This window comes from Eubalaena glacialis, chromosome 19, assembly GCF_028564815.1.
Source record: "Eubalaena glacialis isolate mEubGla1 chromosome 19, mEubGla1.1.hap2.+ XY, whole genome shotgun sequence".
In the NCBI taxonomy this organism is placed as follows: domain Eukaryota; kingdom Metazoa; phylum Chordata; class Mammalia; order Artiodactyla; family Balaenidae; genus Eubalaena; species Eubalaena glacialis.
In genome coordinates, this window is record NC_083734.1 from 45,151,296 (window position 1) to 45,177,451 (window position 26,156).

Consider the following 26,156-nt stretch of genomic DNA (forward strand, 5'->3'; position numbering starts at 1 on the left):
GTTCCAGTGGCCACGAACTTCTCGGCATTACTCCAGCTTTCTCTTTGTGAGGATTTACTGATACAAGAGATATGACTACACATTCTTTGTGATTTGTAGTGTAGAGTTTTAGCTAAACTGCTTGTTTTCACTATGATTACAAAAAAAGATACAATCAATTGTGAACACCTTTGGGATCCTAAAGATAATTAACAGCATCCGATGATCTGACGGCTGCAAACAAGTTTTTCTTAATCCAGAATCTCCCAGATCTTCAAAAATATTGGAATTGCTCAAGAAAAATATTTCTGAAATTAAAAAGAAAATTAGGACATGTAAATTAAGTGTACCGGGCTAGCTTGGAACATTGTTACAAACACCCAACATCTTTTTTCCACCTAGTATCTCAAGAAAGCGAATATTTTAATAAAATATTCCCGATAACAATATTCTTCGAAGAGCTAGTTACAAACACCCAACATCTTTTTTCCACCTAGTATCTCAAGAAAGCGAATATTTTAATAAAATATTCCCGATAACAATATTCTTCGAAGAGCTAGTCTTTTAGTAAACAGAGCTGGGGATTTAAATTTGCAAACTGCTTAAAAGCCAAAACGAAAGTGCCAATTTTCGCAGAGGAACCGAACACTACCCACTGACAAACTCCATACCTAGGGCCGAGAAGTCTGAAACAATCGAGAGAGAAGGAAGGGTGGGGAGAATCTCGCGAGTAGCAACGTATTAACCATTTTTCGCGATATTTGGTGCCCAGCCCTTTTCCTCTCTCTCGCAGGATCACGGTTAATCTCGCGATCTTTTGGAAGTTCTGTTGGGGAAGATGGCGGCGGCCGCGAGCACCCTTCTCTTCTTGCCGCCGGGGACTTCAGACTGAGCCTTCCCGGGAAGAGTGGGGACTGCAGGCGCCCTGCGTCCCGGGAGCCCGAACCAACTTGGTTCCTCTGTTAGTGGTGAGGAGGGGCATATCCTCTTGTGTAGACCTCAGGCCCTTCCCGCTGTCAGGATGAAGGCTCAGGGGGAAACCGAGGGTGAGTGACTGAGGGGAAAAGCAGGGGGCGGGACACAGCTGGGGGAGCCAATCTCTGAGAGGAGCTGGGGGGCAGATGCTTCCGCGAGGGCCACTCTCCCGAGGGCTCAGAGTCTAGGAGGCGGGATGTGTGTGAGTTTTAGATTCTGACTGCTTTCCTTGGTGATGGAGAGCTTTGACTTTGGGGAGATGGGGGCTCCCAACTTCTGTTAAGGTTTCCTGCTTAGCTAGGGGCAATCATTTGGGCCTCAGGGCATTTTTAGCCTAAAGGGATGGGAGACGTGGCGAGTGAATGTAAAACTTGCTCCTTCCAGAAGAGAAGTGTGAATGATGACAGAAAAACAATAATACAGCGCTGTATGTCAAAGGACTGGAGAATGTTTTCGCGTGAATGAAAAGATTAGGTGCTTAAGGTATTAAAAGCCAGCAGTTCTCAAGAATGTCACAGTGTTCACATCTTGTGCTATTGTATATTCTAAAAATGCGTTGAATTTCAATCTTTCAATGTCTGAACTAATTCAGAACTGCTGAAAAACAACTTTTCTGTGTAACCTTATGTAGATTCTCTGAAGTTCCACTTTCCAGTTTAAATGCTTCCTTAGCATTTTGGACATAGTTCTGTTGATACAGCTCACTATTATTTACTTGTCTTCTCCAATGTGCTCTGAGCTATGTAGATCAGGATCTTGCCTTTCTCATCATTATATAGTCCCTGGCACATAATAGTTGCTCAAAAAATGTTTCATTAGAGCATTTTTGTAAAGATATTTATCATCAGGCTTCTTAAGGGAAAGAAGGGGGGATGTGTTTTGAAGGGGAGGAAGAAAAAAGGTATACTTCTTGGTGCAGAGGAATGACAAGTGTAAAATGGAAACTCGATGAGGCAGTTTTGTCTAGTTTGCTCACTGCTGTATCTCCAGCATGTAAACTAGTGCCTGAGTGAATGAGTCTTGAAAGTGGGAATTGTCAAACATTTCTCCAGAACTAAAAATTGGCTGAAACAAACCAAAAAACAGTTTTCCAGAAGATGAAGGCATTGGAGGGAGGAGTTGAATCTTGATTTAGATGTCACTATCTCAACTCAGATTGCGGACATTCTATTCATCTTTCAATGGCACCTTTTCTGTAACATCCCCACAACTAATTACAAACTTTTCCTCCTTTGAATTTCAATAGTAATGTGTCTCTGTTTTTAAGAACAAATCTCATTTTGCTTTGTGTGATGGTTATTTTCACATTAACTTATCCACACCCCCTCACAGGTGTCATCTCAGGCATGTTGTATTTTTGCACTGCTGGTGGTCTCCAGCACAGGTCCTTGCTCATGCTAAGCAGTTACAAGAATTACAGGAGTGTTGGAGGGTGTAGGAGGTTCCTTTACACACTATCCAGGAGCCATTCGTTTCTGCCTTTCTCTTAACTTTGCTGGAAACTCATCCTTTAGTCATTGACATCTTCCATGTTCATATAGTTTGAGTTCAAATAGGAAAAATCTGAATGGCAAATAAAGCCTGTTTTCTTGATAATACTTATAAATCGATCTCTTAAAATTATGTGAAAAAATTAAGAAAGTCTGTATTTTCACTTTGAAAACAAACTAACCGTAGTTAGGCCATGTTCAAATGTATGCTCTGCACATATCATATAAGGGATTTCACGCATATCATGAAATTATTTTGTCACTAAATGGTAGTCTTGATCCTTAAACAGGATTAGAGATGGTTCTTTTTTTGGTTCTCATTAAGTTTGAATAGAAAGCAGTCCCCTTCTATGGTGTTCGTTAGACTAGACCCACAATTGTGTGTGTCTTCTTATTAAAAACGAATTCTTCATATGTTTTGAAGTAAATCATATTGGAAAAGATTTTAACTGAGTTCTTACCAGGATGAAGTATGGGAGTTTTGTTTGCAAGAAAAACTGTGGAAGGTCTTGAAAGAAGAGTTGCTAATGATGTTTTCTGATTTATATCTTAGAGTCGGAAAAGCTGAGTAAGATGAGTTCTCTCTTGGAACGGCTCCATGCAAAATTTAACCAAAATAGACCTTGGAGTGAAACCATTAAGCTTGTGCGTCAAGTCATGGTGAGGATTGTGGTGAAGTGGATAAAGTGTTGTGCTTAGATAATTATTTAATAAGCTAAGCTCCCTGTGTAGACTTTTTCTAACTAGTTATTATGGTGTGTCTTCAGTTTTATTTCTCATAAAATCGTAAGCACATGGTGGCTTTCAACTTTTAAGAGTCTACCTAAGAAGGAGGTATATTTATAAAATTGTGTTAATTGTGAGTTATAGTACACTGGGGTACTTTAGGCAAAGTGCTAAGAAATACACCTATAAAAGATACACCTGATAGGGAGTTCCCTGGTGGCCTAGTGGTTAGGATTCCTGGCTTTCACTACTGTGGCCCAGGTTCAATCCCTGGTCGGGGAACTGAGATTCCACAAGCACCACAGTGCCGCCAAAAAAAAAAAAAAAAGATACACATGACAGACTGATATAGACATTTATTTTTCACTTCCTGTCAAGCTCCTTGATTCTAATGTGTTAATACTGTCACTGTATCTATTTTGCTAGTTGAGTTTGCAGTTCATTTTTAATTAACTTCACCTGTTTACTCTGTGGCCCTCTTTCTCTACAGTACTACTTCTCCTTTCTGAGTCATTCACCAGTATGGGGAGCCCTTAGTTAGGTGGAATACAGGGAGTGGGGTGAGGGTAGAGGCTGGATGTTAAAAGTTCATCCATATGATTCTAGTGGTAGTAAAATGTTATAGGAGTACTTTACTTTTATGACTTGACCTGGGCAATGGTTATATGGATGTGTTCACTTTGTAATAATTCACGATCTCTTCACTTCAGGTTCATATACTTTTCTGTATACATGTTATACTTCAGTGAAAGTACCCCTCTACCAAACCTTACACCGGGTCCAGAGTAAGTTCAGTTTAGTAGATTTATTAGAGCTTAAAATGATCATATCAGTATATAGCCTAGTAAAAAAACTGAATTTGCTGTCAGAAAACCTGTATTTTAGTCTTGACTCCAGTACTTCTACCTACACGACCTTGGAAAAATTATTTGTTCTTTCTGACCCTCAGTTTCCTCATCTGGAAAGTAGAGACACACAACACCAGTTTGCTTTTTCACACAGTTTTGCTGTAGGGATCAAATGAGATAATGGACACCAAAGTGTCATGCTGCTAAAAGATTTCCGTAACTAAGTTCTACAGATATCTTCTGGCTCAGGATTGTGTACATAAAAAAAGTTTTTTTTTTTTTTTTGGAAGTCTTAAAGAATGGCAATTTTTCCAGTCTGGGAATTCAGAGGTTGTCATTTTTATACTATAAGGCAGCCATATTCTAGTTTGAAATATGGTCTATAAGTGATATTGTCATTAGGGAGACATTATGACATAGAGGGATTCCAGGTGGCTACTAAGACCCTCTTTTGGGTTACCAGTTCTTGGTTTGGTCACCATAGCTTCCATTGTCTACTTCTCACTTTCGCAGATTCAGAAACCTACTTTTATTGGTATGTAAAAGATTTTGAAGAGTTTTCAACAGCTGACATACTAACAAAATCTCAGTAGATTAACATGGAAATCAGAATGCCAGTTTATTAATTTACAGCAGAGTGTTTGTCTTTCCAGCTACCAAAGTACTGGTATCCATTGTCCTTGCAATGGACAAGGTCCTTGTATATTCAAGGTACAAAGGGAGCTAGATTATTAATTAGTCAGATATTTGTGAGGGTGGAATTAGAGCAAAGAGAGATGGATTTAGGGCGTGGAAAAGTCTGAAAAACTATCCTTGTGTCATAAAACTGTTCATACTTCTGGGGACTAGAATGTTGTGCGAAGAGAAACTTCTTCCCTGGATATGTTTAGAAAAACTATGCTAAATTTTTTGCTCTTTGGCTTTTTCTGGACTATGTATCCTGTTTCTTAGAGTCAATCTAGTTTGACTAAGGTCTGGCTGTATTTCTTAGATTACATGCATATCACCTTATTAGATTTGGGAATTGTCCCATCTGAACCACCCCATTTAACTTACTGAATCTTAGGATGTAGTCACTTCTACAGGAGGCTGATCTCATTTATTACATTTTGATTCTTCCTAATTTTTCCCTGAAAGTTATCTTATTTTAGATCTGGAAATACCTTTGGTATAGGCTTTTTTTTTTTTTTTTTGGCCATGCATGTGGGATCTTAGTTCCCCAACCAGGGATCGAACCCACGTCCCCTGCGTTGGAAGTGCAGAGTCTTAACCACTGGACTGCCAGGGAAGTCCTAGATCTGGAAATACCTTTTTCTACTTTCATGGATATGGATATGCCTGTATCCATGTATATTAACCTTTCCCCTTTTGGATGGATGGACAAACAGTTAAAAATCTATAGATTATCTAAAATATATAGAAAATATAGAGTATATAGACTATACCATAATATATAGACTATCCTGAAATGTTATTTCTAGGATAATGTGTATGTTTACCCAAAACACTATTGGCTTTGTTAGTTTTTACCTGAAATGTTTTCCTTCTTAATACAGGAGAAGAGGGTTGTGATGAGTTCTGGAGGGCACCAACATTTGGTCAGCTGTTTGGAGACGCTGCAGAAAGCTCTCAAAGGTTTGTAAACATCTTTGAAATATGCTAATTTCTTAAAAACCCCCCAGTTTAGGAAAGACTATTTTATACTTACACTAGAAATATAAATTGAGATAGGTCAACGTTCTATGCTAGGTGTTGTTCTTGCTTTCATTATGGAGTTGAGATGAGCTCTTACCTGAACTTTTGAAACATTTATTTTTTATCCTATTTTGAAGGTAGGTAGAAACTCAAAAGATAATTGATGGAGGGTAGCTATAAGATTGCAGATAGCAGGGGAAAGTTGTTTTTTTTTTCCCTTCACATGTTCTCTCCTAATTAACTCAATAAGAAGATGGACTTTTTGACTCTAAGAGATTTTTACAGTGTTTATAAAGAATGTTTTCAGGAAAGCAAACATAAAATTCAAATCATGAGCTTGATTATTCAAGCTTATAATTACTACTTCTGTTTTTGAAGGAAAATGAAAGTAAAAACAGATTTTACTCTGATTATCACAAATGAACCTGATTCAGCTGAATATTGTTTTTTTTTTAATTGTGGTAAAATGTATATAACAAAATTTACCATTTTAACCTTTCTTTTTTTTTAATAAATTTATTCATTTACTTATTTTTGGCCGCACTGGCTCTTCGTTGCTGTGTGCGGGCTTTCTCCAGTTGCGGTGAGCGGGGGCCACTCTTCGTCGCGGTGCGCAGGCTTCTCATTGCTGTGGCTTCTCTTGTTGCGGAGCACAGGCTCCAGGTGCGCGGGCTTCAGTAGTTGTGGCTTGCAGGCTCTAGAGCACAGGCTCAGTAGTTCTGGCGCACGGGCTTAGCTGCTCCGCAGCATGTGGGATCCTCCGGGACCAGGGATGGAACCCGTGTCCCATGCATTGGCCGGCGGATTCCCAATCACTGCGCCACCAGGGAAGTCCCATTTTAACCGTTTTTAATTGTACAGTTCAGTGGCATTAAGTGCATTCACATTGTTGTGTAACCACCACCACCATCCTTCTCCAGAACTTTTTCATCTTCCCAACTGAAACTCTGAACACATTAAACAGTAACTTGTCATTTCCCCTCTTCCCAACTCCTGGTAGCCACCATTCTATATTCTGACTCTAACAATTTGACTACTCTAGATACCTCATATAAGTGTAATCATACAGTATTTGTTCTTTTGTGATTGGCTTATTTCACTTAGCATAATATCTTCAAGGTTCGTCCATTTTATAGCATATATCAGAATTTCCTTCCTTTTTAAGAAAGCTGAATAATACTTTATTGTATGTATACATTATATGTAAACAAAATAACATTTTGTTTATACATTCATTCATTGATGGACACTCAGGTTGTTTCTATTTTTTGGCTATTGTAAATAATGCCACTATGAACATAGAATATTTGTTTCTATGCTGGTTTTGATGTTAATCTTCCTTATTCTAGCATTAGCAGATAAATGTGTCTTTTTTTTTTTTTTTTTTTAGCCGCACCGAGCGGCATGTAGGATCTTAGATCCCCGACCAGCAATTGAACCCGCGACCCCTTCAGTGGAAGCGCGTAGTCTTAACCACTGGACCTCCAGGGAAGTCCCTAAGTGTGTCTTCTTTAAATTAAAGATAACTTGTCCCAAATGAGTAATGAAAAAGAGAGAGGAGAAAGGTCCAATCATTTTTTTCAAATCTTTTTTTTGATCCTTATTACTGCTTAGGCCACAGCTAAGCCTTACCAAAGAACTTTATGCACATTATAAGCATTTGAACTATTGAATGTGTTTCTGGCTTTGGAAGGATAGATACACTCTCAGGATGTTTCTGGCTCTGAAGAATACAATTTATTTGGAACATCTTTTGTGATTTCCTTTTTTCACCCTTTTGTAGTAACGTCTTTACCAGCAATGACTGACCGTTTGGAGTCTATAGCAAGACAGAATGGGTAAGTAGTGTATCTGTAGGCAGAAATGTTTAACTTAGTGTTGACTTTGGGTGGCTTTATTTATGTGTCTTCTATTAATTTTTGTTTTGATTTGTTCCTGCTAGACTGGGCTCTCATCTCAGTGCCAGTGGCACTGAATGTTACATCACGTCAGATATGTTCTATGTGGAAGTGCAGTTAGATCCTGCAGGACAGCTTTGTGATGTAAAAGTGGCTCACCATGGGGAGAATCCTGTGGTATGTGTTGTTGATATTTCACTGGAATCTGTGGGGTTTACTTAGGGACATTAATTTTAAAAGGAATTGTTGGGGTTTGAAATAGCTTGGGTTTAGGTTTTTTTCATGAGCCACTATAGAGATGATGTGATGGGCTACAGCATCAGTAGCTGTAGAGTGGAATTTAGTATAATCTGGGTCCATCTCTGACATCATCCAGAGGCTTTGACAAAAGGAAACACCAGAGGAACCCTTTCCATTTCATATCAACAAACATGAGCCGCAATTGAACAATAGGTTCTGGGGATACAAATAATTTAAAGTTCCTACCTCAAAGAACTTATAATCAAGAAGGACAGATAATCTTGTACATAATTAATGTCTCTGAAAAACCCTGTAATAGAGAGGAATGTAAAATGTGTATAACCAGACAGTTGACTATGGATTCCAAGGATGGCTTTAAAGAGAGGTCCTAATGTTTTAAACAAGCAGCTGAAAGTTGATTCCTTTATAAGCTATTTCATATATATTTTAATCTTTAATTTCCTGACCCAACCCATGGTTTACCAAGTAGGAGAAGATATTTTTGATATCTTAATATAAGAACCTTCTATAGTTTTAATGTTTTTGTTATAAAGCATGTGTTATTAATAAAAGAGAAAAACTTTTGATGTCTTCAAGCGTCTTAAAGTAGTTTAAAGTTTTAACATAATTTCTTTAATTTCAGAGCTGTCCAGAGCTTGTACAGCAGCTAAGGTGAGCAGATGACATTTATATTCCCTGATATTGGCAGACAGTGCTATTCTTTTTTTTTTTTTAATTTTTAAAAAAATTTTTGGCTGTGTTGGGTCCTTGTTGCTGTGCGCGGGCTTTCTCTAGTTGTGGCGAGCGGGGGCTACTCTTGTTGCGGTGCGTGGGCTTCTATTGCGGTGGCTTCTCTTGTTGTGGAGCACAGGGTGTAGGCGCGCAGGCTTCAGTAGTTGTGGCATGCATTCTCAGTAGTTGTGGCTCGCGGGCTCAGTAGTTGTGGTGCACGGGCTTAGTTGCTTTGCGGCATGTGGGATCATCCCGGACCAGGGCTCGACCTGTGTCCCCTGCATTGGCAGGCGGATTCTTAACCACTGCGCCACCAGGGAAGCCCGACAGTGCTATTCTTTATAGCTAAGTTTTGAGGATGGTCAGAAGTTACTTTCCTGAGGAACAAATTTATTTTCTTGGGTCAAGATTTTTCTCAGTCTGTACTTGTTCACTTTCAGAATTGACTTAGCTTGATTTTTTTTTTACCCTATTCCGTCTATCCCAGGGTTTTTCAACCTTGACAGTATTGAAATTTGGGTTGGGAAATTCTTTGCTGTAGGGGGCTGCCCGGTTCATTGTTGGATGTTTAACAGCATCCCTGGTCTCTCCCAACTAGTTGCTAGTAATATCTCCTGAATTATGATAATCAAAAATATCTCCAGATATTGTCAGGTGTCCTCTGGAGGGCAAAATCACTCCTGGTTGAGAACTACTGAGCTAACCTTAGGAATTCTGTGTGGAACAAAAATAAATAGAACCTAATTATTGAATCAGAGAAAGCTTGAGAAAATTGAGTCTATACCATGAAAAGAACTTTTTTTCACTTCAACTTTGAGAAAAATTGTTTTATATTTAAGGTATATGGGTCCCATTATAGTAAAGTGATAGGTTTGAAGACAGTCTCTTTTAGTAATTGATGTTTTTTGCCATTGGCTTATCTTTTCTCTTTGAATTGAGTGGAAATTTTCATGCTTAAATTTAAACCCAGAGTTAACTCTCTGGGAATTTGAGACAGTCATTACATCAATTTTATGTTTTAAATTATAGTGAAGTTATCAGATATCACATGGAGGAGTCTTAGAAAGGGTGTTAATATTGAGGAAATAAGTTTTACACTCAGTCTTCTCAATGATCAGTTTAATGTCCTTATAGCCAAATACACCAGATTTGAACGAGCTTTGAAAAATTGCAGTACAACATAAAAAAATAACATTTTATGATTTCATTAACTCAATAAGTCTAGCAAAGGTGTATTACCAGAATAGTCCAGGAAAAAAATATTTCTGGCTCTAATGTGGAATAAGAGACCATACCAATTTATGAACTGATGGTGTTCTAAAGTTAATTTGTAGGCATGTTTGAAAGTGGGAACCTTAGGAAGACTATTAATCTTTACCTGGTTTGTTTTTTTTTAAATTTATTTATTTTTGGCTGCATTGGGTCTTCGTTGCTGCGTGTGGCTTTCTCTAGTTGCGGCAAGCGGGGGCTACTCTTCCTTGTGGTGTGCGGGCTTCTCGTTGCAATGGCTTCTCTTGTTGTGAAGCAAGGGCTCTAGGCGCGCAGGCTTCAGTAGTTGTGGCGCGTGGGCTCAGTAGTTGTGGCTCGCGGGATCTAGAGTTCAGGCTCAGTAGTTGTGGTACAAGGGCTTAGTTGCTCCGCTGCATGTGGGATCTTCCCGAACCAGGGCTCAAACCCATGTCCCCTGCATTGGCAGGTGGATTCTTAACCACTGCACCACCAGGGAAGTCCTACCTGGTATTTTTGATCACTTTGTATAGATGGTAATTTTCAGGTAGGGAATATATTTTGCTGCTGCTCTTGCTTCCTTTTAATGTCTTCATGGCACTTTGGGCAGTAAGTGTTCAATAAATGCCTGACCAAGTATCTGACATTGTCAGAGCAGTACAGCTTTCAAGAGACATTTTTTTTGTTTTTAAGTTTGAAAAAAGATGTAGAGAGTTAGAATTGTTGAGTTATGTTGGATTCCTGCTCACAAAAGCTTATTTGACTAAGAATCCATGCCTGAATATTAGGTTCTAGGAAGCCAGGGGTTCATGGTAGTAGTTACTTTTTCCTGGGGTAAAGCTAGTCATAGGAACATTTTGGAATATGTGGTTTGCCTCCACAGTACCCATTCTCCTTTTCCTTAGGTCTCCCATCTCTTTCCTAGTGTTCGTCTTCCTTCTTTGCTCTTATGTTGCCGTATACATGAAAAGTGTTCTATCTGTATACATGAAGTGTTCTATCTTCCCAATTTATTTATTTCCATTTTCTCTCCAAAAGTTTTTTTTCCTCATGACATCCAATCATCTCAGTTACAAATTAAGAGGAGAAGAAGTGATTTATTTAAACCAAGTCTCATTACTTAAGAGCGAATTACTATATGAGTTATCAGGTCTTTTTGACTATCTTTTATACTGCTTATTAGCACCTCCTCCAGAAAAATGGGGCAGAGAAAGGAATACATTGCATTTTCTTTTCCTACTTTTGATTGATTCTAGAAAACTTTTGGGGAAAAAGAGTAAAGCAAATTATTAAGATTAGTTTTATATAGCCATGATTTTTGGCACTTTGCTGATAAGATTGAATAGTAATTGTATGTTTTATTCTCTTCCCTCTCCCCTGAACTTCTTACAGGGAAAAAAATTTTGATGAATTTTCTAAGCACCTTAAGGGTCTTGTTAATCTTTATAACCTTCCAGGGGACAAGTAAGTATTTTTATTTTTTTGCTTTTTTTGGAAAAATTAGTATAAATCTATAAACCATTTTGTACTTAGAAATTTGCCAAGTCTTCTGCCCTAGCTCATTTGTGATTTCTACTCATACTGACATTGTATAGCTCAGCTTCCAACTTAATGTCTTTTAAAGGTATTTTAAATAAACAAATATCTGCATTAATGGATTATAGTGCTAGAAGATAATCCTTGAGATGTCTTCAACATACTGATTTCCAGGCTGAAAGAAATTGTTATGGAACTGGGTTGCCACTTTTATTTTTAACCTACCTGGGATTCTGTATACCTGCTTGGCTCTTTTAAGTAGAGATAAAAATTAGCTTTGGTAGATCAGTAATGATTTTTTTTTTTTAACATTTTAAAGTTTTATTTTGTTTTTTAAATAGATATCTTAGTTGCCTCTAAGGTAGACTTGCTCTCTAGGCTTTCATGTTTGTGTATATATGTATATTTGTCAACTATTTAATTCTTGTTTTCTTTATTTACTTTCTAGCAAACTGAAGACTAAAATGTACTTGGCTCTCCAATCCTTAGAACAGGATCTATCTAAAATGGCAGTTATGTATTGGTAAGACTGGCTAAAGTGTCAATTCTGTTTGACCTTGTTCTTAAAGTTTTTCATCTATGGGGTTACTAGGCTCTTATTTTTCTTAATATATATTATAGATGTATGTTACTATGCATCTATGTTTTACCTGTATTGTACATCTTGTCCATATCCTTTCACTTCCCAAATGATTGCGTTCCATTTTCTGAGTATCAGTATCCCTAAGTTGTTGGTTGGTATTCCTTAGGTTTTATCAGAAGATTGTCAAACCTGGCTTCCCTTCTGATAAGTAATAGTATAGTTGTAATTTTTGTTCACCATATTACATACTGATGTATTCTTAGAAATAATCCCTTCACTTTGAAGTTGAAATACAATTGTTAAATGCCCAAGTACAAGATAGAGTCATTGGGATAGAATTATAAGATGTTTAAGAGCTGAACTCATTATCACATTGTACAGTAATACCTTCAGGGCTTAAATATAAGCAAACATAGATCATTTGTCTTGCAGGAAAGCAACCAATGCTGGTCCCTTGGATAAGATTCTTCATGGAAGTGTTGGCTATCTCACTCCAAGAAGTGGGGGTATGTGATTCTATTTTGCCTGTTTAGAAAAATGTCTCATTTTAGTTGAGGGGTTATTACTTACAATTTCTCCTTGGGTTTATAAGCAGATGGTGAAAATTACCAGTCATTTGTGTTTCTGTTTTTTTTTAATTGAAATATAGTTGATTTACAATGTTGTATATATATATATATATATATATTTTTTTCTTTTGCACATTCTTTTCCGTAAGTTTATTACGAGATATTATGTATGGTTCCCTATGCTTTACAGTAGGACCCTGTTGTTTATTTTATTTATAGTAGTTTGTATATGCCAATTCCAAACTACTAATTTATCCCTCTCTCATTTGTGTATTTTTTAAATGGTTTCTAAGGTGTCAACACCTGCCCTCCCCTAGTTTTTTTTTTTTAAATTGTGAAGTAAATTGTTGCTGCTAGAATCAATATTTATGCTTCTGTCATATTTCATAAGCTGCTTTGGATCATTAGTCCTCATATCTGAAACTATTTTCTTGTATATAGGTTTATAGGAATGGGAATGTTTTTCTTTATTTGTAATTTACCTGATAAAAAAGTAGTGATAAGTTTTATTTTGCATAGGTCATTTAATGAACTTGAAGTATTATGCCTCTCCTTCTGACCTGCTGGATGATAAGACTACATCCCCTATCATTTTGCATGAGAATAATGGTAAGACTTTCACTGTAAAGTAACTGAAGGTTTTGCTCAGTGTTTAAAGAATATTTTCAAAAATTTGAATGCCCAGGCCTGCCTGTACTTTCTGGTTTGCTACTTCCAAATAAATTTGCCATCCCTACCAAAGTTTTCCATTTCTACCAGAGTTTGCATCTGATACATTCACATACACTCCTACAGATATACATATCTATATGTACACATACATACATAATAATAAAAGCTTAATAATTCCTTTTGAATAAGTAAATGAGTAAATGAAAAAATGTAAACCATCTGACTTGAAATAATCCCCTTTAATCATTACTTTAAAGGTAAAGAAATTAGCCAACTTACTAAAGAACTAAAATAATGGATCTTACTTTGAATTTGCACTTTTTTTTTTTTGGCCGCGCAGCACGGCTTGATCTTAGACCAGGGATTGAACCCGTGCCCTTGGCAGTGAAAGCCCGAAGTCCTAACAACTGGACCACCAGGGAATTCCCTATATTTGCACGTTAATAGACTAAAACATAATGAGAAATGGCCTAATACCTCATTTGGTCCCCTTTTAACTTCAATCATTGACTATCCTATAATCATAATTCTACTTAAATGCTTTCTGAAGTTGGAGAAAATAAGTAAACATTGGTAATGAGCCTGTACAATTTTTTTCCCCTTGGACTGCATTGTTTCCTGTATTTTGTTTTATTTACTGACAAATATTGCTTGGTTAGAAAGATAACTTGTAGCATTTCTAAGTTATATAGGTATTATAGTATCTGACAAACAAATTAGGGCTGACAGATTATACAGAAGTTAGCTTTTTTTTTTTAATGTTAAGATGCTTATAATTTTTTTTTATTTCTTTTTTTAAAAAATAAATTTATTTATTTATTTGCTTTTATTTTTGGCTGTGTTTGGTCTTCACTGCTGTGCGCAGGCATTCTCTAGTTGCGGCGAGCTGGGGCCACTCTTCGTTGTGCTGCGTGGGCTTCTCATTGTCATGGCTTCTCTTGTTGCGGAGCACGGGCTCTAGGCGCGTGGGCTTCAGTAGTTGTGGCACGTGGGCTCAGTAGTTGTGGCTCGCAGGCTCTAGAGCACAGGCTCAGTAGTTGGGGCGCATGGGCTTAGTTGCTCCGCAGCATGTGGGATCTTCCAGGGCCAGGGATCGAACCCGTGTCCCCTGCATTGGCAGGTGGATTCTTAACCACTGCGCCACCAGGGAAACCCAAGATCCTTATAATTCATGTTACTTTGGAGAATACCATTTTTCTTTCCTTTTCTCAGTTCCTCGATCTTTGGGCATGAATGCATCAGTGACAATCGAAGGAACATCTGCTATGTATAAACTCCCAATTGCACCATTAATTATGGGGTCACATCCAGTTGACAACAAATGGTAAGTTAAATATAATTCTAGGATAGCAATGTCCATTTATTTCAACCTTAAGCCCAGTAAGAAACAGGTATTACTTTGACTTGGCTCTTCCCCCACTTGACTTTCTAGAGATGGGCTTTTTGTTTTACCCATTTACTTTCTCTTTTCAATATTTGCATGTTCCTCTTTGAAGTCTGCTCATAGAACACATTCTTATCCTGAGAGAGAAAGAAGAGAACTGTGCTACTTGCACTGGTTTAATGATTGCTCTATGGGATTTTCCTATGGGACTTCACGTTGATTTAGAGCTATGCTGGAGTAATAACTAGAGAACGTGCCTCAGGATAGATGTTTGATAAGATACTCTAGGGTTAACAAACAGGATATTTTGGAATTGGGGGAAAGAAGTTCAAAGAGTGAACTTTTGATAGGTTTTGTGAGTAGGTGGTTATATGATACAGACATGTCTAAGAATGAGTGTTTAGATTTTTCATTTTCACATCAAGTCAAAATCCCAATCCTCTACCTTTTTTTTTTTTTGAAGGACTCCCTCCTTCTCCTCAATCACCAGTGCCAACAGTGTTGATCTTCCTGCCTGTTTCTTCTTGAAATTTCCCCAGCCAATCCCAGTATCTAGAGCATTTGTTCAGAAACTTCAGAACTGCACAGGTGAGTTTTAAGAAGCATCAGGAGCTAATAATTGTTATAAAAGTGAAAAGCAAACTTCACATTCAGATTATCTTAGACCTCTTTCAGTCTTGGCCTCAAAAAACCACTGATGGGTATCGATGTCATGGTGCTTTTGCTTATTAGTAAGTACTTTTTGAATAAATGGGCCAATGAAGTAGAACTCATGAAGGGAAAACTGAGCTGTTGACGTTTTCATCTTACTGTGATCATTGTATTGATCTTTGTTTTTCTAGGAATTCCACTGTTTGAAACCCAACCAACTTATGTACCCCTTTATGAACTGATCACTCAATTTGAGCTGTCAAAGGACCCTGACCCTATACCTTTGAATCACAACATGCGATTTTATGCTGTAAGTAAGGCCCTATGAATTGTTGTAGATTATGTTTGGACCCAAGATCAGAATCTTCCTTTTATAGGATAACTGAGGTCAGATGATGTTCTTTTGGACCGCTGGATCATGTCCTATTTCCTCAGTCAGGCAGGAAATTACGGAAATCTCTGAAACATACTGAAGAAAGAGCAGGAGCTTCCAAGTCAGGAAACAACGTACATTTCATTGTTGAAATTTCAGGTGAAAGTGTCTTAATGGTATTCTGAACTTTTACAAGCATATAAGTAGGTATTAAGAGTTCTTGCTGTTTAATTCTTTCAAGTGCCATGAGCTTATAATCTGCAAAGTATTTAACAGAGAAGAAAGTACTGGAATGAATAAATTAAGGAGCGTTTTAAAACCACATCTGGACTTGAATTTATTTGAATGTTTGACAATAGTCTGGATTAAGTAATAGTTCCCAAATTCTGGCTCTGTTATAACTATATAGGGTGTTATTAAAAATATAGATTTTGCACTTGTGGTCCAGGGACCTCTTTTATACAGATTTCTGAGGTAATTTTTATGTTAGTTAGATTAGGAAACCACTAGCAGAACATTTACAAAGAAGGGGTCTTTTCAGCCAAGCGAGTATTTGGCATTTAACATTAGCTGACCAAAGAACTGACTGTGAAGCTTTAATATTCAGCAAGAAATTGCTGATTTTTGAGGAGTAGGGTTTTTTTAAGGATAGTTTGTGGTTGGAGTACAGTGGGTGAGTAAATAGCATTCGTTTCCTTTGTTCTTTTTGCCCAGGCTCTTCCAGGTCAGCAGCACTGCTATTTCCTCAACAAGGATGCTCCTCTTCCGGATGGTAGAAGTCTACAGGGAACCCTTGTTAGCAAAATCACCTTTCAGCACCCTGGCCGGGTTCCTCTTATCCTGAATCTTATCAGACACCAAGTGGCCTATAACACCCTAATTGGAAGCTGTGTCAAAAGAACTATTCTGAAAGAAGGTACTGCCTTTCCTTTTGATATACTTACTGGTAAATGGAAACTGACTACTCTAGTAGTTCTCTAATTTTGTGGCCCATCATATCAGCTGTGGAGCTTTTAAAACTACATATATTTGGTTTTCATACCCAAATGAACTTAATGTGGGAGAAGTTGGGAATCTAGTTCAAGCTCCATGAATAATTTTGATGGAACCAGTCTGTAAATTGGCATTTGGAAACCACTGGATTTTTTTGCAATGGACTTACTCTTTTTCTGCATGCAGCAATATAACTGGGTACCTAAGGGCCTGAACCTTACAGCAGATATATAAGGTAGACTTTGGGATTCTGCAGGAAGAGAGGAGTTCTTGATATCGAAATTTTAGGTTGTTAGGACAGTGGTTCCCACGTTTTAGTCCTGAGTATATTTCCTCTCCCCATTCTTTGGAGAACTTAATCATATAGCTTAAAAAAGGATGAGACCTGTGCCCTTCTCTTTTTTCTCCCAGGATGCTGGAATGCTGATGTTTTTCAAACAGTTTGCTATTAGAAATCTTGATATGAATTTTGGCTGCTCTAGTTAACCATAGTTAATTTTTTACTTTAGTTGTAAAGCACTTCAGTGATAGAGCTGTATCAGCGCAAATGGTAGGCAAGAAAAAATGGAAGGTAAATCAGGAGATATCTTTTACGGAAATAAGAATTGCTTTAGAAATGAGAAATTTTAGAAAGTTGGAGTAATGACACAGAGCATGTGCAAGTGTCCTTATGACCCTTCTGTTTCATATATTTCAATCCTAGGAGAATTTTCCACATAGCTTCACGGTATTTAAAAATGAGTTTTTGTGAGATAGTTATGAAGTTAGTCCTACAGAGATTTATGCTTTTTCCCAAGAAAGTATCTGGGCTGTCTCTGGGCTGTCAGCCTGTTTGGCTCAGAAACCAATGATAATAGTTATATATAAGTGTATTTGGCATAAATATATCATTTTAGATTGTAGCCCCTACATCTGTGCTTACCAAACTATGGAGTGTATAGCTAACAGCTGTATACTGGTAGAAAGCAGGGTTTATGGTAGTGGTTCTAATGTACGCTTATCAAATAGAATGAGAAACTCCTCTTGGCCACATTTATTTTCAGAATTCACTTTCAAGGCAGGGTCTTTATATCTGCCAAGTACTTTATCAATTGGGATTAAGTGCCTTCATTTTAGAAAACTGAAGTTTAGTTACTTATTTGTTTTGGAGTATTTGTAACATATACTGGTAGATTCCTTGGAATCTGATACCTTTAGTCACCTGTGGGTGACATAGTAGGTTTTGTGTATTAAAAAAATGTGTGGGATTTAGTGTCCAATGAGGGAGAGAATATTTCATAGTTAATAATTACCATTTACATGTCTCAAATCTTTTATTTGGTTGATTATTTTATGATCCTTTTCTTTGCCTTTTAGATTCTCCTGGGCTCCTCCAATTTGAAGTGTGTCCCCTCTCAGAATCCCGTTTCAGCGTATCTTTTCAGCACCCTGTGAATGACTCCCTGGTGTGTGGTGAGTTATGTGGGTGGCTAGCACCTCTCTCAGGGCAGCAGTTTGGTCCCTTTATCTTTTTTTGAAAAGTCAGAAACTGAAGCTGAATCTATCTTAAATGCCTCCTATATATTTTTTCTTTCAGTGGTAATGGATGTGCAGGACTCAACACATGTGAGCTGTAAACTCTACAAGGGGCTGTCAGATGCACTCATCTGCACAGATGACTTCATTGCCAAAGTTGTTCAAAGGTAGCACTGGCCCTTTTCCATCAGAGTCCCATTAAGAGGTGTACAAGGAATGTTGTTTTCAGTATTAGAGTGAATTGGAAATTTAGTAGGAAAGCATTTAGTCACTGCTTTGAATTCACCCTTCTCTGCTTTTGGATCAGAATCAATATGAGCTCTTTGGTTTTATAAATCTCATTATGAGAGTAATAGGAAGTAAGGTAGGTAACTTCAGGCCCCGCATTAGGGTTCTTTTATGAGGGAGAGAGCTGAAATAAGATGTAGATCTTTTTCCACTTTTTCCTCTGTGTCATTTTTTTTTTTAAACACATATAATGTGTCAAATGGCAGTATGTGGGAAGATCCTTAAGCCAGTCAGCTTCCCATAATTTCAAGATTTTTTTGGAGTAGGTACCAGTGGTCTGTTTAGTAAATAAATTTTATTGGAACACAATAAAACATAGCTGTAAGTGAACACATCTGTTCATTTACATATTGTTTATGGTGGCTTTTGAGCTAAGATGGCAGAGTAGTTGGACAGAAACCATATGATCTTTGAAAGTCTAAAACATTACTATCTGGTCCTTTAAGAAAGGTTGCTGACATATTCTAGAGCAAAATATTTTCAAACATGTTTATAAATATAAATTTATCTGTAACATAAAAAGTGCTTTGCTTTAAAATTAAAAAGATTTCCTGCCAGTGGTAGCACTTTTCACAGTATAGCTTTGGGGTGATCTAAGCCATTAAAGTTTAGAACTTGATGGGTCAAGAGGTTTTTCTAATGGTTCATCAATTAAGATAAATTATATATACCATTAATCACATGTAAAGCCCAAAAGGAGGGCATTTTCTTACTGAGTTCATTATTACCAGTTTTATTTTAGTTCAGTATGATGTCTAATTATTTGGACTCTTGTTTATGGTTGGTTTATTTGGTGGCACGTCAAAAGAGGTTGATGATTGCCTCTGGTCCAGATTGTTTTTTTTTTTTTTTGGGCTGTGCTGTGCAGCTTGCGGGATCTCAGTTCCCCAACTAGGGATCGAATCCGTGCCCCCTGCAGTGGAAGCATGGAGTCCTAACCACTGGACCGCCAGGGAATTCCTTCCAGATTCTTTTTATTTTTAATTTTTTTTTGGCTGCGTTGGGTCTTCGTCGCTGCGCGCGGACTCTCTCTAGTTGCAGTGAGCGGGGGCCACTCTTCGTTGCGGTGCGTGGGCTTCTCATTGCGGTGGCTTCTCCTGTTGCGGAGCATGGGCTCTAGGTGCGCGGGCTTCAGTAGTTGTGGCACACGGGCTCCAGAGCACAGGCTCGGTGGTTGTGGCACACGGGCTTAGTTGCTCTGTGACATGTGGGATCTTCCCGGACCAGGGCTCGAACCCGTGTCCCCTGCATTGGCAGGCGGATTCTTAACCACTGCACCACCAGGGAAGCCCCCAGATTCTTTTTAGAATGAGTTTACCCAAAGCTCTGGCATTTCATAGAACTGCTCCTGCCTTGCGGGTTATTTGCCTTGCCTGAAAGCTGCTTATTGTAAACCTTTTGGCATATGTAAGTCTCAGGCAAAATTAAATTCTGTTTTCCCAAATAAAAAGTTGGTTTCATTAGCAGCTAGTGCAATATTAACTTTGTTTTTTCCATCTTATTTTACAGATGTATGTCCATCCCTGTGACGATGAGGGCTATTCGGAGGAAAGCTGAAACCATTCAGGCCGACACTCCAGCACTGTCCCTCATTGCAGAGACAGTTGAAGACATGGTGAAAAAGAACCTGCCCCCGGCTAGCAGCCCAGGGTATGGCATGACCACAGGCAACAACCCAATGAGTGGTACCACTACACCAACCAACACCTTTCCGGGGGGTCCCATTACCACCTTGTTTAATATGAGCATGAGCATCAAAGATCGGCATGAGTCGGTGGGCCATGGGGAGGACTTCAGCAAGGTATCTCAGAACCCAATTCTTACCAGTTTGTTGCAAATCACAGGGAACGGGGGGTCTACCATTGGCTCGAGTCCGACCCCTCCTCATCACACGCCGCCACCTGTCTCTTCGATGGCCGGCAACACCAAGAACCACCCGATGCTCATGAACCTTCTTAAAGATAATCCTGCCCAGGATTTCTCAACCCTTTATGGAAGCAGCCCTTTAGAAAGGCAGAACTCCTCTTCCGGCTCACCCCGGATGGAAATGTGCTCGGGAAGCAACAAGGCAAAGAAGAAGAAGTCATCAAGATTACCACCTGATAAACCCAAGCACCAGACTGAAGATGACTTTCAGAGGGAGCTATTTTCAATGGATGTTGACTCACAGAACCCTATCTTTGATGTCAACATGACAGCTGACACGCTGGATACGCCACACATCACTCCAGCTCCAAGCCAGTGTAGCACTCCCCCAACAACTTACCCACAACCAGTACCTCATCCCCAATCCAGTATTCAAAGGATGGTCCGACTATCCAGTTCAGACAGCATTGGCCCGGATGTAACTGATATCCTTTCAGACATTGCAGAAGAAGCTTCTAAGCTTCCCAGCACTAGTGACGATTGTCCACCCATTGGCACCCCTGTTCGAGATTCTTCAAGCTCTGGGCATTCTCAGAGTGCCCTCTTTGACCCTGATGTCTTTCAAGCCAATAATAATGAAAATCCATACACTGATCCAGCTGACCTTATTGCAGATGCTGCTGGAAGCCCCAGTAGTGACTCTCCTACCAATCATTTTTTTCCTGATGGAGTAGATTTCAATCCTGATTTGTTGAACAGCCAGAGCCAAAGTGGTTTTGGAGAAGAATATTTTGATGAAAGCAGCCAAAGTGGAGATAATGATGATTTCAAAGGATTTACATCTCAGGCACTAAATACTTTGGGGGTGCCAATGCTTGGAGGTGATAATGGGGAGACTAAGTTTAAAGGCAATAGCCAAGCTGACACAGTTGATTTCAGTATAATAGCAGTGGCTGGTAAGGCTTTGGGTCCTACAGATCTTATGGAGCATCACAGTGGTAGCCAGAGTCCTTTATTGACCACTGGGGACTTAGGGAAAGAAAAGACTCAAAAGAGAGTAAAGGAAGGCAATGGCACCAGTAACAGTAGTCTATCAGGGCCAGGATTAGACAGCAAACCAGGGAAGCGCAGTCGAACCCCTTCTAATGATGGCAAAAGCAAAGATAAGCCTCCAAAACGGAAGAAGGCAGACACTGAGGGAAAGTCTCCATCTCACAGTTCTTCTAACCGACCTTTCACCCCACCTACTAGTACAGGTGGATCCAAATCTCCAGGCAGTTCAGGAAGATCTCAGACTCCCCCAGGTGTTGCCACACCACCCATTCCCAAAATCACTATTCAGATTCCTAAGGGAACTGTGATGGTGGGCAAGCCCTCCTCTCACAGTCAGTATACCAGCAGTGGTTCTGTGTCTTCCTCAGGAAGTAAAAGCCACCATAGCCATTCTTCCTCGTCTTCTGCTTCCAACTCAGGCAAGATGAAAAGCAGTAAATCAGAAGGTTCATCAAGTTCCAAGTTAAGTAGCAGTATATATTCTAGCCAGGGGTCTTCGGGATCTAGCCAGTCCAAAAATTCATCCCAGTCTGGGGGGAAGCCTGGCTCCTCTCCTATTACCAAGCATGGACTGAGCAGTGGCTCCAGCAGCACCAAGATGAAACCTCAAGGGAAGCCATCATCACTTATGAATCCTTCTTTGAGTAAACCAAACATATCCCCTTCCCATTCAAGGCCACCTGGAGGCTCTGATAAGCTTGCCTCTCCAATGAAGCCTGTTCCTGGGACTCCCCCATCCTCTAAAGCCAAGTCTCCTATCAGTTCAGGTTCTGGTGGGTCTCACATGTCTGGAACTAGTTCAAGCACTGGCATGAAGTCATCTTCAGGGTTAGGATCTTCAGGCTCATTGTCTCAGAAAACTCCCCCATCATCTAACTCTTGTACAGCATCTTCCTCTTCCTTTTCCTCAAGTGGCTCTTCCATGTCATCCTCTCAGAACCAGCATGGGAGTTCCAAAGGGAAATCTCCCAGCAGAAATAAGAAGCCGTCCTTAACAGCTGTCATAGATAAACTGAAGCATGGGGTTGTCACCAGTGGCCCTGGGGGTGAAGACCCAATGGATGGCCAAATGGGGGTGAGCACAAATTCTAGCCATCCTGTGTCCTCCAAACATAACATGTCAGGAGGAGAGTTCCAGGGCAAGCGTGAGAAAAGTGATAAAGACAAATCAAAGGTTTCCACCTTGGGGGGCTCGGTGGATTCATCTAAGAAGACCTCAGAGTCAAAAAATGTGGGGAGCACGGGTGTGGCAAAAATTATCATCAGCAAGCATGATGGGGGATCCCCCAGCATTAAAGCCAAAGTGACTTTGCAGAAACCTGGGGAAAGTAGTGGAGAAGGGCTGAGGCCTCAGATGGCCTCTTCCAAAAACTATGGCTCTCCACTCATCAGTGGTTCCACTCCAAAGCATGAGCGTGGCTCTCCCAGTCATAGTAAGTCACCAGCATATACCCCCCAGAATCTGGACAGTGAGAGTGAGTCAGGCTCCTCCATAGCAGAGAAGTCTTACCAGAACAGTCCCAGCTCAGATGATGGCATCCGACCTCTTCCAGAGTACAGCACAGAGAAGCATAAGAAGCACAAAAAAGAAAAGAAGAAAGTAAAAGACAAAGATAGGGACCGGGACCGGGACAAAGACCGAGACAAGAAAAAATCTCATAGCATCAAGCCAGAGAGTTGGTCTAAATCACCCATCTCTTCAGACCAGTCCTTGTCTATGACAAGTAACACAATCTTATCTACAGACAGGCCCTCAAGGCTCAGCCCTGACTTTATGATTGGGGAGGAAGATGACGATCTTATGGATGTGGCCCTGATTGGCAACTAGGAACCTTACTTTTTAAAGCAAAAACCATGGCCAGAGAAAAACTAAGTGTATAGGCAAATCACCATAAGGAGTGAGACAGGTCTGATTTTGTGTTTTAAGAATCTTAAATGGCATGGCTTTGACACCAAGTGGGGTGAATTTAGAAAGGCATAGCCAGACCCTACTAAAGAGACCATAGGGTTTGATTCTGGTTACCACGAATCACTTGTTCCTTTGCCAGAAAAAAAAAAAAAAAAAGTTAAAATACTTGCATATGAAAGGGAGGGGGTGGGAAGGGCTTAGGGAGAGGGAAGGGTGGGAAACAGTTTTGTGGGAAATATTCATATATATTTTTTCTCCCTTTTTCCATTTTTAGGCCATGTTTTAAACACATTTTAGTGCATGTATTTGAAGGGCTGGGCAGAAAATGAAAAAGCAATACATTCCTTGATGCATTTGCATGAAGGTTGTTCACCTTTGTTTGGGTAGTTGTCCATTTGAGGCGTGGGCAAATGAAGGACTTTGGTCATTTTGGACACTTAAGTAATGTTTGGTGTCTGTTTCTTAGGAGTGATTGGGGAGGGAAGATGATTTTAGCTATTTATTTGTAATATTTCAATCCTTTATCTGTTTGCTTTTATACAGTGTTTTTTTCTATTTCTATGAGGTTCAGGGTTCAAAATGATGGGAGGTGGAAGAACGAGGCTTATATGGTGGTAGGGAGCTTGCAGCTTGTGCTGGTACTGCAGTCTCAAGCTGAGGCAGATTAGTCCGAGTCCACCTTTGGAGTTAAGTAGAAAACCAAAATGGTATTTTTGTTTTAGGAGGTTTTTCATAGGGTTCAGACATCATAGGAATATTAAGAGTTATCTTTCTGTGGAGGTATTGATTTATAGTTTCTTTTTCCTTTAAAGAAAGCTGGGCTGGCTTTTTGGGATGTAAACGTGTTTTCAGATGCAGTGAGGTTTAAAAGTGGGACAGCCTCCCTGATCCAGTGGCATGAAAACCAGTACAGAATTAATAGTTCTCCTATTTCTACAGTGTGCCAAAAGTCCACATCCCAGCATTTTGTTTGTAGGAGAACTGATGCCATTCCTGAGAGCTGGGCTCCTTGTTTCCCTTCATCACAAGGATAAGGAGTCCAGACTTTAATTATTCCATTGTATGCTCCCTTAGATAAAACAGTAAAAAATTTGCAGCCATAGTTCACTTAAAACAGTTTCAAGCTCACTTGAAGTAATGGGGGCCTGGAATGCTAGGTGGGTATGAAGATAAACCCTTGCTACTATGTAGCAACACAATTGGACCTTTTTGGAGGAACAGGTCTGAGTCTGGATTCTGGGGGACATCAATAAGAAGCCCTTCTCATAAATATAGAAATCCAGGAGACCATTTGAGTGCAACACAAGTTCTCAGTATTTGGAGGGTCCTCTCAAAATTCTGCGGCCTTACTTTGATTTTGACACCTGCACTGTGCCATTCCTGATGATTCCATTCAGGTTCTGTGTCAGCAGGACGGGGCATGATCCCCAGCACAACTCTTCTGGATTAAAAAAAAAAAAAAAAAAGCCAGGTGATTCATTTGTGTGTGTGTGTGTGTGTATGTATGTGTGTGTGATAAATGAAGTGACTTCATCAGGTATTGAAGATTTCTATATTCATCCCTTTCTGCAGGTTGGAGTTAGCATAGAGTTGGAAAATCAGCTTTGGCTTTCTTTCCTGACTGTCTCTGATTTCCTTTAGTGTTCTCCCTTTTCTGGTCATCAGCTCACAACAACTCTGCCACTTTTGTGTCCCAAGGTAATAAGAAGTAGGAAACGAAACATTGCAAAGTGGAGCAAGAAAAGTTATCGGTTACCGTATCAGAGTCAAATGTCTTGGGTGATACTAAGGAGGACATGGGCAAGGTGATACCAGAGTGCTTTATCTTGTGATGCTGATACAGTAGCAGCCTCTCAGACATACAACCAGGTTGGATTTCTCACCTAGTTTTGAATCCTATCCCATTGGTTTCTGCAGGAAAAAAAAAAATGGTTTTTAAGTTTGGGTGGGGAAAATCTTATGGGGAATGTACTGCATAGTATCAGGGGCTCAGCTCCCCCAAGCAGAGCCAACAAATACCAAAATGAGTAAACTGGGAAGCTTTTTCTCTCTTTCTGTCTTCATCCCAGATCAAAGAATCCCGAGTTAGGATCTGGATGAAGGATAAGCCCCTGACTTGTCGATGGGCACACCCCACACACTGACCCAGCATCTGAACTTGCTTAACAGGGAGCCGGGGCTAAACTGCTTCACCCTGCCTGAGAACCAGGGAGCACTGCATTTCTCCACAGGGTGGAGGAGAAGAGGCAGAATAAACCAAGCCTGGGACACCTCCCTCCTGTCTAGGTGTACTCATTCTCCTGTTTCAAAAGACGGCAAGGACATGAAGTCAACTTCTACCTGTCTTCTGCTGCTGGAGTCTTTATGTATTCTTAGTTTGACCTGATTCCTCTTCTGTCTTTTGGCTTCATGTTAGGGGTTCTTGGTCAAAACCTGCTCTGATGTACATGAAGATTCCAGGTTCAAAAATCAATTACTTTTAAAAGTATTTGGGGGGGGGGCGGTGGGAATGAAGCAGGATATAATTGCCAAAACTAGGCTTGAGGTTGGTGGCTCTTGGAAGGATTTTCCTTAAGACCTAGGTCTGAAAATTTAGGGCAGCACTATTATGAATTCTCAAAAGAAACCTTACAGGGAGCCAGTGAGTCATAGTATCCAGATGAGTCACTTAAAGCAGATGCCAGTATAGGAAACTCATTATTCACAATCCCTAAGCAATCTCATTTTCTTTTACCTTTTTTTTTCCCCCCCAATCTTCCTCCCCCCTGATTTCTACCCTTGAGTTAGTTTTTTGAGGGGTAGGAAGTACTTAACATATCAGAAGCTAGGTTGGGAAACATGCTCAGTTGCAAAAGCTGAGCTTTAAATTTTGTTTCAGAAATGTACATCAGGAGCAGATGGGGAGGGTCTTTTCTAAAATCTTTTCAAATTTGATTTTCTGTGCATATGGCCGT

The 26,156-nt window shown here is 39.6% G+C and overlaps 1 protein-coding gene across 4 annotated transcripts; it reads left to right on the forward strand.

Moving 5' to 3' along the window:
• Positions 1 to 808: 808 nt before the first annotated feature.
• On the forward strand, positions 809 to 23,368 carry MED1 (mediator complex subunit 1). Of its 4 annotated transcripts, none has more exons than XM_061174679.1 (17): positions 809 to 1,025; positions 2,998 to 3,104; positions 5,575 to 5,653; positions 7,497 to 7,551; positions 7,656 to 7,788; positions 8,495 to 8,523; positions 11,203 to 11,274; positions 11,795 to 11,869; positions 12,362 to 12,435; positions 13,018 to 13,107; positions 14,383 to 14,494; positions 15,018 to 15,142; positions 15,397 to 15,515; positions 16,293 to 16,494; positions 17,928 to 18,023; positions 18,148 to 18,253; positions 19,884 to 23,368. In XM_061174679.1, exons 1-17 carry the CDS (start codon positions 1,001 to 1,003, stop codon positions 23,119 to 23,121), a joined length of 4,737 nt encoding a protein of 1,578 aa, XP_061030662.1. In that variant the 5' UTR covers positions 809 to 1,000; the 3' UTR covers positions 23,122 to 23,368. The 4 variants fall into 4 exon arrangements, with proteins under 4 accessions (XP_061030662.1, XP_061030663.1, XP_061030664.1 ...); XM_061174680.1 differs by having other exon boundaries at positions 809 to 947; XM_061174681.1 differs by lacking the exon at positions 2,998 to 3,104.
• The last annotated feature ends 2,788 nt before the right edge of the window (positions 23,369 to 26,156 follow it).